General features: G+C 45.1%; 1 protein-coding gene across 4 annotated transcripts in view; it reads right to left on the reverse strand.

Moving 5' to 3' along the window:
• Positions 1–9,834: 9,834 nt before the first annotated feature.
• Positions 9,835–14,199, reverse strand: part of Ttll4 (tubulin tyrosine ligase like 4) — a 46,787-nt gene continuing 42,422 nt past the window's right edge. For all 4 annotated transcript variants that reach the window (XM_059278571.1, XM_059278570.1, XM_059278569.1 and 1 more), the window contains 5 exons: positions 12,862–12,964; positions 12,037–12,247; positions 11,824–11,894; positions 11,359–11,444; positions 9,835–10,941 (listed from right to left, as the gene is read on the reverse strand). In XM_059278571.1, coding sequence (XP_059134554.1) covers positions 10,683–10,941; positions 11,359–11,444; positions 11,824–11,894; positions 12,037–12,247; positions 12,862–12,964 — 730 coding nt within the window. In that variant the 3' untranslated portion in view covers positions 9,835–10,682. The remainder of the gene's footprint in view (positions 10,942–11,358; positions 11,445–11,823; positions 11,895–12,036; positions 12,248–12,861; positions 12,965–14,199) is intronic.

Raw genomic sequence — 14,199 nt, forward strand, 5'->3', positions numbered from 1 at the left:
TAATGTAGAGGTCACAGGGCATCTGTATTAGTTCTTTTCTGTTGCTGTGATGAGATACCATAACCAAGATTTTTTGTGTGTGTGTGTGGGTTAGTTTTATGCCAACTTGACACAAGCTAGAGTCATCTGAGAGGAGGGAACCTTAACTGAGAAAATGCCTCCATAAGAGTGGGTGTGGCAAGCTTGTAGGACATTTTCTTAATTAGTGACTGATGGGGAAGGGTCCGGGCCATTGTGGGCAGTGCCACCCTTGAGCTGGTGGTCCTGGGTGTTATAAAAAAGCAGGCTGAGCCAGCCAGCAGGAGCAAGCCAGGAAGCAGCACCCCTCCATGGCCTCTGCATCAGCTCCCGACTCCAGGATCCTGCCCTCACTGCTTTTGATGATGAACTGTTTGTTATATGGAACTTAGTGAAATAAACCCTTTCCTCCTCAGTTGCTTTTGGTCATAGCAGTAAAAACCCCAAGATAGATGTTCATTTTTCTCTGTTATATGCTTGGATTTTCCTGAGTGCTATAGCCAGATCACATGGTAGTTTTAGTTTGTTTCTGAGGGGCTTCTATATTGATTCCCACAGTAGCTGTACTAATTTACATTTTCCACCAACTGTGTATAAGAGTTTAGCCCCTATCCCCCCTCCACATTCGTGCTAGCATTTATTGATTTCTGGATGATGCCCATCATGTCTAAGGTGAGATGGAATCTCAATATAGTTTTTCTTTTCCTCTCACCCTGTAGCCCAGGCTGGCCTGAAACTTTTGATAATGTTCTTGCCTCAACTTCCCAAGTGTTAGGATTATAGGTATGAGGATCACATCAAGCTTTACAATGCAGTTTTGATTTGCATGTCTCTGCTGGGCAAAAAAAGAAAAAAAAGTCAATTTTTAATGCAATTATTGGTCACTTGTACTTCTTTTAAGAACTGTTTGTTCAGTTTATTTACCCATTAATTGTTTGGATTATTTGTTTTATTGCTATTTAGTTTTGGGAGTTTGTGTGTTTTAGATCTCAATCCCCTGTCAGATGAGTAGTTTTCCATTCTTCAGGTATCTTTTCATTCTTCTTCCTTTGCTGGATAAAAGCTTTTTAATCTTGTGTAACTCTACTTGTCAATTCTTGTCAGTATGTCCTAGGCTATTGGAGTCCTTTTCAGAGTCTCTATCTGGTTGTTCTGGATGGTGGTGATGCACACTTTTAATCCCAGCACTCAGGAAGCAGAAGCAGGCAGATCTCTGAGTTAGAGGCCAACCAGGGCTACACAGAGAAACTCTGTCTAGAAAGAGAGAGAGAGAGAGAGAGAGAGAGAGAGAGAGAGAGAGAGAGAGAGAGAGAGAGAGAGGAAGGAAGGAAGGAAGGAAGGAGGAAGGAAGGAAGGAAGGAAGGAAGGAAGGAAGGAAGGAAGGAAGGAAGGCAGGCAGGCTGGCTCTGAATCTGGAAGTGTTCTACCCTGTCATTTCAAAAAATTCATTTCTGAAAAAGATTTTAACTTATATGTATGTATGTATGTATGTGTACATACTTACAGGTATGTGTACATGTCTGCAATATACATTATATGTTTAGAGTGCTCTCAGGGGCCAGAAGAAGACATCAAATCTCTGGGGAATTAGAGTTACAGACTATAGTGAACTGCCACATGGATGCTGGGAACTGAAACCTAGGTCCCCTTCAAGAGCAGCAAGCCTTCTAAACTGCTTAGCCATCTCTTCAGCCCTGTGTCCATTTCCATACAGCAAGGCACAGGGATCTTGTTTCATACAGTTGTCCAGTTATCCCGACTATTTGGTGAAGAGACTGTCTTTACTCCAAAACATGTTTTTAGCAACTTTCTTGAAAATGATGTGTATGTAGCCCCATGATTTTACTTCTGGGTTCTTTATTACATTGATTTCCATGTTTTTGGTTGTTTTCATTAGAATTTGTAGATCACTTTAGGTAACAGTCATTTTCACTACATTAAGTCTACAGTTTTTGAGCATGGGAGTGAAAGAGACCCCCACATATGGGGGGGGCTTCCTCCCAGACCCCGGGTTAGGTACAAACCACATCCAAACACTTGTTTTCATAGTAATCCTTTATTAATCAGGGAAGAAGTTAAAGGGGCTGCTTTCTGACTCAGGCAGAAAAGCAGCAGCAAATGACCTTGCGGGAGTAATTTTTAAGAGGAAGAAAGGGGGAGGTCTGTGTTAGAATGTGCTAGGATGAGGTGATAAAGGAGACAGAGGATGAGGGAGAAGGGGGAGGGGACAAGGGAAAGGCGGAAGGGCATTTGTCCCCCCAAGAGGACAAAGGAATGCCTCTGGATAGAAAGAAAACAGACCCGACATATAGGCAAATGTCTGTTTATGAACGGCCGGTTAGGATGAGGTGTTATTTTAATTGGGCATGTTAATTAGGTGAACCAAAAGGGGCTTCTGATGGCAGGACTTTGGTAGTCAGCCTCAGGAGGAGGAAGTAGCCATCTAAGGGAATAGTCCTTGGTGGCTAGCTTTAGTAATCTAATGGGTTTCAGGAAGGCAGTGGGGATGGGGAGAAGAGCAAGGCCTGCCAGAGCCATGCTTGCCACGCTCAAGCTGGCCAGAGTCCCTTCAGTAGGTCTTTCCAACTTCTAGTGTCTTCAATTCTTTTCAGTGTTTTAACGTTTTCGTAAGATCTTCCTTTGAAGCGGCTGTTTGTTCTCCAATGCGTCTTTCTGGCACCCTTTAAAAACATTGGGTGGCTATAGATGCATGGGTGGCATCTGGGTCTTTGCTCAATTCCATTGATCTACATGTTTACTTTTATGCCAGTATCAGTCTATTTTTGTTACTATTTACTCGAGCCAGACACAAGACACTGGGTTATTGTGACCATGAGCACTTTTCTTTACAGACCTCAGCTCTACTACCTGGGTGATTCTTCTACTCTTTAGTGCAGTGGGTCTCAACCTTCCTAACGCTGTGACTCTTTAATATAGTTCCTCATGTTGTAGAGACCTCCCCCACACACACATACCACAGAACTATTTTCGTTACTTCATAGCTGTAATCTTGCTATTTATGAATCATAATATAAATATCTGATATGCAGGATATCTGATATGCGAGCCCCAGCAAAGGGTTGCAACACACGGGTTGAGAACCACTGCTTTAGAACAAGGAAAGCTGGCTGTCAACCCAATGGTTTATGGGGCTGATTCCTCTCTCTAAATACCTCATTCTATGTCTGATCCTCAATTTTCACAAAGCAAAGAATTGACTATTGTTGTTCTCTGCTGTGGCATCACATTTCTGAAGAGAAATGTTTCCAGCCTGAGACTGCTCCCCTGCAGAGACCCACTACAGAGACTAACTCCTCTCCCTGTGCCGCACTTCATATGAAAGCGGAGTTTCACTCTTATGGGACAGTCCTTGTGCTCTATCAGAGCCAGCACAAGCCTGCATGACCCTGGCTTTTCTGTGTCACTGTGTGTCTGTCCTTCACCCTCCACTTGGCACAGTCAGGTCAGTGACAAGCCTCTGTGCAGAGGGACTGGAAAACAGCATGGCAGGTGTCATGACAATGCTGACGTTTCACTGAGAAGAGTCAAGGGCAAGTCATGAAACCCTTTCATCAACTCTCCCATAGGACTGGAAGAATACAGTTAATATTCTGACCTGCCCCCTTCGAAACCAATGTTAGTATTCTGACTCGCCCCTGGGTGCTGCCCTGCGTCCTGATAGAAAAGCCTCATCTTAAGGAAAAACCTCTCTCCTTCTCTTCTGCTTCTTCCTCCCACGAGGTGTGCACCCTTGACCCCCCCTCTTTCTCTCTCCTCTCCCTCTTTTCCATCTTTCTCTTCGTCCCTCTATTATATATAATAAACCATTTCCAAACGGAGGCAGAGTCTGGGTCGTGAATGACTGTCTGCCGCCATGCCCATAAGGCATGGGTTGCCCACCAGCCCGACGCTGCATCTGCCCAGCATGCCAGCATGTTTCGCTGCACATGCAGGATACCCTCAGAATACCCATGCAATACATCATAACACATATAAAGTTGGTAATGGTGATAAATCATATAAATTTTATTTTCTTTATACTTCCTGGTATGTTTAAATGAATTATTTTTAGAATAAGAAAAATTTCTAACATTAAAGTACATGGAGCATGGAGTCTCTGCCAGTTTTACTTGTGATGAGATTAATATCTGGAATACATAAAGAACTTTTTAAATCAAATACCAACACCCCCAAAAGGCCGATTAATGGGCAAATAAACTGAACAGGCAGTTCTCAAAAATAATTACAAATGGTTGCATTAACACTTAATTTAAAAAAATTACTAATGGCCAATAAATACATGAAAAACACTGTTCAACATCCTTAACCATCAGAGAAATACAAATCAAAACTCTGTTGAGATTTCATTTCACCCAGTCAGAAAGGCTATCATTAAGAAAACAAACAAATGCCATTGAAAATGTGGGGGAAAAGGAACACTCACACACTGTTGGCGGGTTGCAGTTAGTGTAGTCACTACGGAAATAAGTATGGAGTTTCCTCAGAACTAGAAGTAGAACCACCACATGGCCTAACTATACTCCTCCTGGGAAGACACCTGGAGGAACCTAAACACACAGCAGAGAGACCTGCACATCTATGTGAATTACAGCAGTTAGTCACCACAGCTGGATTCTGAACTAGTCTACTAGACCATCGGTTGGTGGATAATATAGCACATACACACAAGGCATTTCACTCATCTATAAAGAATGCAACAGTGTCATCATCTGCAGGGAAATGGATGGAACAGAAGACCATGTTAAGCAAAATAAGCCCAGCTCAGAAGACAAATACCAAAGCTGGGTATGGTGGCACACACTTTTAATTCCAGTACTCATTAAGGCAGGAGAATTGTTGCAAATTCAAGGCCAGCCCAGGCTATGAAACCAAACCAACCCAAAACTATAGAGCTTCAAGGGTTGGAGAGATGGCTAAGTGATTAAAAGCTGTTATAGAGAACCCAGGTTGGTTCCCAGCACCCACATCAGGTGACTCAGAACAGCCTGCAACTCCAGCTCCAAAGGGATCTGACCTCTCTGGCCTCTGAGGACATCTGCACTTATGTGTCCACACACAAATTAAAAAAAAAAAAAAAAAAAACCCTTCACACAAACACTGTTTTCTCACATTAGTGCAGACTTTATTCAAAGCACACACACGTACAACTCTCAGTGAAGAGGAAAGAGACCAGGAGGATGGGAACAGAGGTCAATGGGAGATAAATATACATAATGAAAACGTCATGACAAAATCCATCATTTCCTAACACAAATAAACTAGTAATAAAAGGAATGAAGTATTGACTTGTTTTACAAAGTGAACATTGAACTCATGCTAAGTCAGACAAGCCAGACACAAAAGATCACAATTCTATTTATGTAAAACATCCAGAATGGGTGAACCTACAAAAACGGGAAGATTGGCAGTTACTATGGGTAGGGAGAAGGGGAGGGGAGGAGGAGCAACTGATTAATGGGCAGAGTTTGCCTTCAAGTTTAGAAAAACGTTCTAGAACCAGGGGAAGTGAAAGTTTTCCAATATTATGAATACCACTGAAATGTACACTTAAAATGCTAAAATTTAACACATCAATTTCACTTCAATTATAAAATGCACAGGTCTTACACAATTCCATGAGTTTTAGCAAGCATATCATCCATAAAACCAACACCCAGGAGTATAGTGTTGCTATCAAGCACGGTTCCTCCTTTACCATTGTTAGAAAGGCAACCACTGCTGCTTTTAGCACCCATAGCTGAGTTCCCCTCCAAATTTCAATTAACTATATATATTATAACCACCACGTCTGGCTTCTCTCAATGCTTTGGGTCACAGGTAGATACGCTGTCTTTATAAATTACTGCAAGAGTTCAATTGTGATCATCTTATGCTCACACAAGTCCCATGTGTAAGCTGCAATGGCTTTACCCCCTCCAACTGGTCACAGCTACCTTTCAATCTTAACTGTACCCGTTACCTCATTGTGAGCATGGCTTTAATTTCTACATCTCATGAAATGGTAGTGAGTGAGTGAGTGAGTGAGTGAGTGAGTGTGTGTGTGTGTGTGTGTGTGTGTGTGTGTGTGTTTCTGAATAAGCTTTGGGCCAAGGAGTATGGCTCAGCAGTTGCCTACTGTTTGAGACCCTCAGTTAGATCCCTAGCATTGAAAAATTAAAAAAAAAAAAAATTAAAAAAAGAAAGAAAATCAGCTTTATTTACTTACTTTCAACTGTACAATTTTGAGGTCTGCCAACTATATACAGTTGTTATCACAACCACAATTAAGACAAAGATATTTCCAATGTGCCTCTTTACAGTCAATCCCCTAGCCCCTCCATCATCTATAGGCAATCCCCACCTTCTGTGATGATCATTTCCTTTTTTAGAATGGAATCAGGAAGCATGGACACCTGCTTCTGGCTTCTTTCATTTATCCCAGTTTTCACGCTAATGTCTAAACAGTACCTACTGAACAGATGTGTTAGTTTGTTCTTTCAGTAACTGCTGGATACATGGGCTTGTTCTACTTTTTAAACTACTCAACAGTTGATGAATGGGCCTGTGCATCCTTGCCAACGATACAGGCATCTCTACCAGTGGCTATGCATTTCCAGACATGGGCATTTCAGTCTTGGAGCCTGTAAGTTTTTTTTTTTTTTTTTTTTTTTTTAAAGATTTATTTATTATATATAGAGTGTTCTGCTTGCATGTATGCCTGCATGCCGGAAGAGGGCACCAGATCTCATTATAGATGGTTGTGAGCCATCATGTGGTTGCTGGGAATTGAACTCTGGACCTCTGGAAGAGCAGCCTGTGCTCTTAACCTCTGAGCCATCTCTCCAGCCCAGGAGCCTGTAAGTTTTACTTGTGCCCCTGGCAGCTGATAGAGTTCTAAAATTTCAAGCTAATTATCTTGATCAAATCCACAGCTATAATCTCCCATGGGTAGAATCAAAGCACAGTTCTCCAGTCTATGTGGGGGTTGGTTCTAGGACCTCCCAGATAGCAAAGCACATGGATGTTTCAATCCCTTAGGTAAATGGAGTACCATTTGCCACATTTAACCTGCACACGTCCTGTGGTGGACTTCAAAATGTCACGCAAATGGCTGTACTGTTTTGGAACAGTGACAAAACAAACAAGTCGGGTCCTGTGGGCCACAGCCACCCCAGTCCTGAGAACATCTGCTGAGCTCTCACAGCTCTGCCCTACAATCCCTGGCACCACTGCGGCTACTCCAAGAAGGAAAGAGTTTGGTAATCATTTTGATATTTTAGGATTCTTTTGAAATCTGCACTGTGAGGCTTTTTTTTTTTGATGTCTTACACCCAATTTAATCCCCATAACTACATCCAAGAGATTGATATACTTGGTAACTAAACTGAAATTTAGACGATATAGAAACATTCAAATGTTGGCTTCTCCTGTGGTAATAATCTCTGGTATTCTAATCTCGGCACATTCTGCTGGTTAAGGCACAAATGGGTCTTAGAATGCCACACTACTGATCCTGCTGTGACCTCTCACTAAGACAACCTAAGACTGCTGCTGCTTCCACTGATCTGAAGCAGACAGAGGTCAAATGAGCCACCCGGGTGCCCAGGTGTTACAGAGGAATGTTCAAGGCTAAGCATTGCTGAAGAGGCTGGATCAAAATCCCAAGCGACAAGATACAGCTCTCTAAAAACCATTGTTTCCAGGCCCAACGCAAACTAGACACTGGAGCAGTAATTACATGGAGTCTTCAGTACTAACGAGGAGCCGACCGTGGCCGCTGCCTAGCAGCCTCCGGCCATCACCTTATCCCAATAACTAATTCAGCTGAAGGACGTGGAAATCGCTGTGTGTGAATTAACCTTCTTCACGGGCCCTCAGCAGTGCTTAATGGCCACAGAAGCCACCAAGAATGTTCTTTGGCTATGGTGATAGGAAGTTACTTTCAGTAAACAGCTGCCACCCTGAGAATGGCCCCCAAGTGACACCATCCCCCGGTACAACTGCTAGTCCTCTGGCTCCTACCTGACTCAGGATCTGTCTTCCATGCTGCTTCTCTTGGACACCAGGTACTCACTCACTCTTGTTCTTCTCTGCCAATCAAGGTTCTTGGGATAACTAAATTATCAATTCACATACATATTCATTAACGCTTAATGTTCCCCTCCCTGGGATACCAGCATGCTATAAAGATGAACCCAGACAAGAGATTCCCACAGGAATGGTGACATTCAAAGGATAATGAAAATTATGCACTAAGTGAAGGGGAGTGAGGTGTCTAGCACTATTCTGGCCTTTCCTGGGACATCTCTGTAGCTGTTCCCCTTCCTTCAAGGAACAGCTTTATTGGCCTGCCTCTGCTTCCTAAGTGCTGGGATTAAAGGCATGAGCCACCACGCTGTTTCAAAGGAAGATTTTTACATTTCTTGCACAGAACAATCCCCTGGTGCTTTCGTTTGGCTTAGATTTTCACAAGCCTGCAGGGTAGGTCTCACATTCATACTGTAATGAAAAAGACTTTCATATTCATTCATACTGTAATGAAAAAGATTTCATTCCTTGTCCCCGGCATTTGCTTCCATTCTTCCAGAGGCTGGCTAAGCTATAAACTTGGGAGAACAACTGAAGCGTATGGTAAGTATGTATTCAACTACACTTCCAAATTTAAAACTTTCAAAAACTATTTCTGTTTAAAAATCACTTTCAACTGAATGTTATCTATTGTTGACTCACCAGCGCTGAAATTTGCAGTGAAATAATTTACCAACATTTCACACTCTTGAGAATAAAAAGGTAAGGCAAAACATTAAACCCCACTTTTTCTCCCACTAGCGAAACAGACCCATGGGCCTTCAAATGTAATGAAGACGAGATACACCATGCAGCTGGGCACAATGCCTACAGGCTGCCCTGGCATTTGTGAGGCCAGCCTGGGTCACACAGACACAAAGCAGAAACCGTCAGTGCACTGCTGTCTCATCGGGGTCCCCCAGTCCCTCCCTCTGGGGGGCCCAGTCTGCTGCAGTGCTCATCTCTGCAGCTGCATGGTTGGAGACTGACGGTGTGATGGGGACCCTCGGAGGGCAGGCCAAGGAATCAAGTCCACGTGAAGGAGTGAACTGATTCAAACGGGCCTCTGCACCGAAGACATGCATTAGGGATAGTGCTGCTGAGCAGAGGCCTGTTTCCCCGGGCAGACTATGGCCCTTTGTTACGTGTGCACTAGAATCCGGTAACCAGGAAAGGAGGGTGTTGGCTGTTGAGATCAGATTCTCTAGAACGGCCATGGACTCTCCCTCCACTGTGGACTGACTTTGAAGTCTTTATCATTGAACAGGAAGTACCGACTAGGACTTTGCTATCCAGCTTTCTTCACAACTGTCAACAAAGCCTTAGGACTGACCGTCATGTCTACCTACTCTGTGACCTTGAACACAGTCAGGTCTCTCTTATCTTTCCAGGCTCCATGCCAATTGGCCACAGGACTCCAGGAGCCATGAGAAAAGAAGTCTCCCTCTTTCCAAAGCTCAGAAGAATGTGGACAAGACCAGGCTGAGACTGAGCTGCTGGGCTTCCAACCCGGTGTGCACAGGGCAAATCTTGTTTATCAGATCTAGGGCCAATTGGCTTCTTCTATGCCCGCTGCTGGAGAGCCCGGAGACTGCAGGTCCCAGGGAGGAGGGGTGCCAGGCTGAGGAAGACCACAGTTCTAGTAACGCTCTCCCACCTCAGGCTTCCTTGGGCTCTGCTTCCCCACACTGGGGACAACAGCAGTGCTTCTGGTTCAGGGGCAGCGTCCTCAGAGAGCTGTACACACAGTTCAGTCAGTCAGTGTTTATTCAGTGCTCAGTGTTTACTAGTCCAGAAGGGAGGTAGCTATAGCTGAGTATTAACTGTCAGGGATGAGAAGCCTGTCCTGCAAGAATGACTGCACTAAAACCCCTCTGCCAAGGCACCAAACCCTGCTCAAATCAAAACAGACTACAAGACTTCCTGTGTCGAGAAACACAGCTTGTTCCACCCTCCTCTACATAACCTGACCAAAATTATCTGGGATCTGGAGAGTCACAGAAGACGGAGGGCTACTGACTGGGTGGAACCTTAACTGGAGATATGTTATGGAGGTCACCCCAAGACCAGGATGCCAGGAAATGAGTGCAGCCTGCCACGGTTTCCCCTGTTTGTCTTTGAAGAAGACTGAAGGTTTCTAGAAATGGCTCTTCAAAACCAGGATGTGTAGGGGACAAAAGACCTAAGGAAACCAGGCCTTTCAAGGAATCCCTCTCAGTTACAGAACAAGAGACTTCTGTGTGTTTAGCACGCTTTCTCCTCTTGAGCAACAACTCCAGCCCTGTATCAGGGCCTCAAAGAAATCACACATGGCTCTCAGAGTAGAAACCAAACCCTGCTTTATAAGGCTGCTTGGCCGTCACTGGCTTCTCTACTGAGATATGAGGCACCAGCCAGGCAGTGAGGTGACAGAGGGTGAACCTTCCTCACCTTCTCCCGTCACCCCCACCCCTCCAGCCCTCCAGATGCCCATATCTACAATAGAACCACTTCAAAAAATACTCTGAGGAGGGGCAAAGTGGAGGGCGGTGGAGGCTCAGGCTGGTCAGCAGGTTGGTTCCCTTGAGGTAGCTGAGTGCTCCCACGCAGGAGACTGGTCATGGGCTCACAGCAGTCAGGAGGGAGTCACCGGCTGACTGGGAAGCAGAGGAAGCAGAAACTCTGGAATTCTGCCCAGAGTACTTGAGGACAGGTAACACCTGGGTAGAGTGGTCGGCCTCTTTGCTGGTGTCCTCCTTGTTCTTGGAGGATGAAGTCTTCCTGGATATGGGGGAAAGGCCAGCTTGACTCTTCTTGGGCTTGGCTGGTGTCCCATCTTCACAGGACAACACGCTTCCCTCGGAGCAGCTTTGCTTTCTGAAAGGAAAAACACAGCTGAAGCTAGACTAACGTGTCATTTATGCCCCTCCAGTCTGAGGCAAGCACCCACACCATGACGGTACTGGAGACTACCATATGGATACACAATAGCCATAAGATACATTTTATTACTGCGGCAGTGAGATCTCACGTACAAGGGCCAATTGGATGAAAGGGTAAGAGGCCTCGGGACTTCCTACAGACAGAGGGTACAGCTGAAAACGGTCTGTTTCTGCAGAGGGGTCTTTGCTGAGCATCCCACAAGTCACCAGGAAGAAGATATTGTGGCTGTATATTCTGACATTCCTACCACCCCTAGGTGGAGAATCCCTTTCACCGTCATGGTCTGGGGAAAGAAGAAAGACACTCCAACTTCCCAACTCAATAGCCCTCTCTCACTGAAGTAGCACTCACCTTGACTTGATGCGTTCTGATTTGCTGATGGCACTGGGTGTCCCATCACTCTTTGCGCTAGTCATGAGTGATGTTGGCAGAGACCACTAGGAACAAAGAAAGCAGTGAAGAAAGAGGGCCAGGCTAAGTCCAAGAAGGAATGCTCAGGGCCTTGAGGTTCTTGTTCAGCTCCGCCACTCTGTGAACACAGGGCTCTCATCTGCCCTATGCTACATCATGGACTCATGTGAATAACTCTTGGTTCTCTCCCGAAAGAGACAGAAAGTTAAGGCTACAGATCATTTTTTCATCCTTCAAAGACAGACATCCAGTGTATTCAGTAAATAACTACATCCTTGAAAGGGAAACAAAGAGGTGCGGACTGAGAAAGTAGGAAGAGGTGGGTACCAACATACCCACAAGCCAACCATAATGATAATGCACTTAGCTTGAGAAGAAGCTGTGCCCCTACACTGGTCCACTTACCAGTGGAGCTGAGTCGGAGACGATCCCCGTATGGAAGCCTTTGTAGCACCAATTCCGGAGCAGATCTACTCCTAGGACAAGATGAGCAGAGGTTGGGACTTAACAGGGAAGACTCATTTGCTCACCTCTTTTCCAAAGAAATCTATTTCTTGGCCTAATGGGATTGAATCTCCTACTAAACATGGCCTCCTGTGGGCCAGAAAGGCGTATCACCTTTGAGCTTGTTTCCATGGTACTTCTGTTCCCACTGGGTGGTGAGAATGTTGAAATATCGTGGCTGCTCAAAAAAACGAAGATAACGAGAAGAGATTCGAGAAGGAAAAATTCTTTCAAATTGACCACGACGAGAAAACTCATCTTCCATCTCGACCAGAACCCGAACATCATCTGGTGTCAAGACATCCAGCACAGATGCATAGAAGTCCTGTAGCCCAGGGAACAGGAAGAAGGGCAATGTGACAGTGTGAGCCAGACACTGAAGCAAGCAGCTGGGGTAGGGAGCAGAGCTCTGGGGCTCTAGTCTCCAGGACTCCTGTGGGACTCCCAACGCTGCCTGATCTGAGGTGTGCCAGCTCTTCGCCTTATCTCTTCCTAAACCCAAAGGACGGAGCTCCTGAGGAAAGACACTCTTGGCTAGAGACAAGGAACCATTTGGGCTGAGGGAGAAGAGGGTGTTGTTGAGTCATGGCCAGTGCCCAGCAACTCCGATTTGGCAGCCTATGCCCACCTTTCTCACATGCAGGCCCCACATTTACTTTGAGAAGCTCAAACCTCTAGTCTCCCAATGGCTCTCAGGGGGAGAAGTCCACAGTGTTAAATGTGATGGTTCTCCCAAGAGTGAGCTAAGATAACCCAGTGCTGAGAGCATGGTGACAACCATCCACTGTCCCAGAAAGATGCAAGTTCCAACAAATCTCTGCATATAACAAGACTCCATTTGGTAAGAAACTCTGATCTAGACAGGAAAGCTCATCTTCCTGGAGCCTGTGCAGTTTGGCCGAGGGCTGTTGGTAACTGGAGGGAAGATAAATCTCCTACCTGGTCAGGAATTTTCGGGGTCAGGTAATAGGCTTTCTTCATCTTCTGTGCAGTAAAATGCTCTGGAGACATTTGACATTTGTCCCCAGGAGAGCTTGGCAGGCTAAGACAGAGGTGGACAAAAAGCAACAGGCAGGTCAGCAGCTTCTTGTGCTGAGAAAACACGGCGAGAGAGAGGATCCAGCGCGAGACTCCTTCCCAAGCACCGATGAAGACACATGGAGATGCTTGTCCCTTGAATGCATCACTCTAAAGTACACTCCATTCAAACAACTTGTCGCCCACAACCACACCACTAGATATCTGAAAGAGGCAGGCACACCAATTTGCCAAAAAAAAAAAAAAAAAAAAAGCACGGAGAAAGCCCGATTATTGGATACTTCAGTTAACACTAACTACAAATCAAGCTCTGCCCTATTGGCTGGGGACTTCGGGCAAGACAATCTCTGGTACAGTTTCATTATCCATGTCATTATGATCACTATATCACTAAGATTTTTTTAACTCTTTCAGACAGAGTCTAACTCTGGAACTCAGGATGGCCAGGAACTCACTATGTAGTCCAAAGCTAGCCTCAATCCTCCTGCCTCCTTATGGGATTATAGATATGGGCCACTACATGGCTATGGTCACTGTTGAGATATAAAAATGGCTAGCAGGCCAATGAGATGGCTCAGTAGGTAAGGATGCTGGCCACCAAGCCTAATGACTTGAGTTCAACTCCTGGAATCTACATGTGTCTAGTAACCCAAGAAATTCCTTTAACCAAAGAGGCTTGAAGAAAGTTCCTATTTGATAAAAAAAAAAAAAAAAAAAAAAAAAAAAAAAAGTAGTCATTCTCCTTGTCTCTGACAAAAGGCACCTGTGGCTCTTCCATTAACATAAGACTGCAGTTCCTACTAACTTGTCAAGGTCAAGGCTAGCCTCTAGGCTCACTCAGTACCTGCTTACCAGTCCCACACCAGCTCTCAAGCTCCCTTTCTCCAGTTCCCACACAACCCTAGAAAGAACCATCACTTCTCCCCGCTTTCCCTGGGAGACAGCCTCAGCAGCTCACAGTACACTTTCCCTTCTACCCTGAGTGGCTTTCCCTGGGAGACAGCCTCAGGAGCTTACAGTACACTTTCCCTTCTACCCTGAGTGGCTTTCCCTGGGAGACAGCCTCAGCAGCTCACAGTACACTTTCCCTTCTACCCTGAGTGGCTTTTATTTACTGAGCCCATTTTTTGTTCTTCTGGTGAGGAAACCCCAGGAGCAGCATAAATGAGATCCCTTCCAAGGGACTTAGCTACCCCGAACCAAGCTGTTGATCTGACTCTCCTAAGGTATGGACGGATC

Source organism: Peromyscus eremicus, chromosome 13 (genome assembly GCF_949786415.1).
Source record: "Peromyscus eremicus chromosome 13, PerEre_H2_v1, whole genome shotgun sequence".
Taxonomy (NCBI): Eukaryota; Metazoa; Chordata; class Mammalia; order Rodentia; family Cricetidae; genus Peromyscus; species Peromyscus eremicus.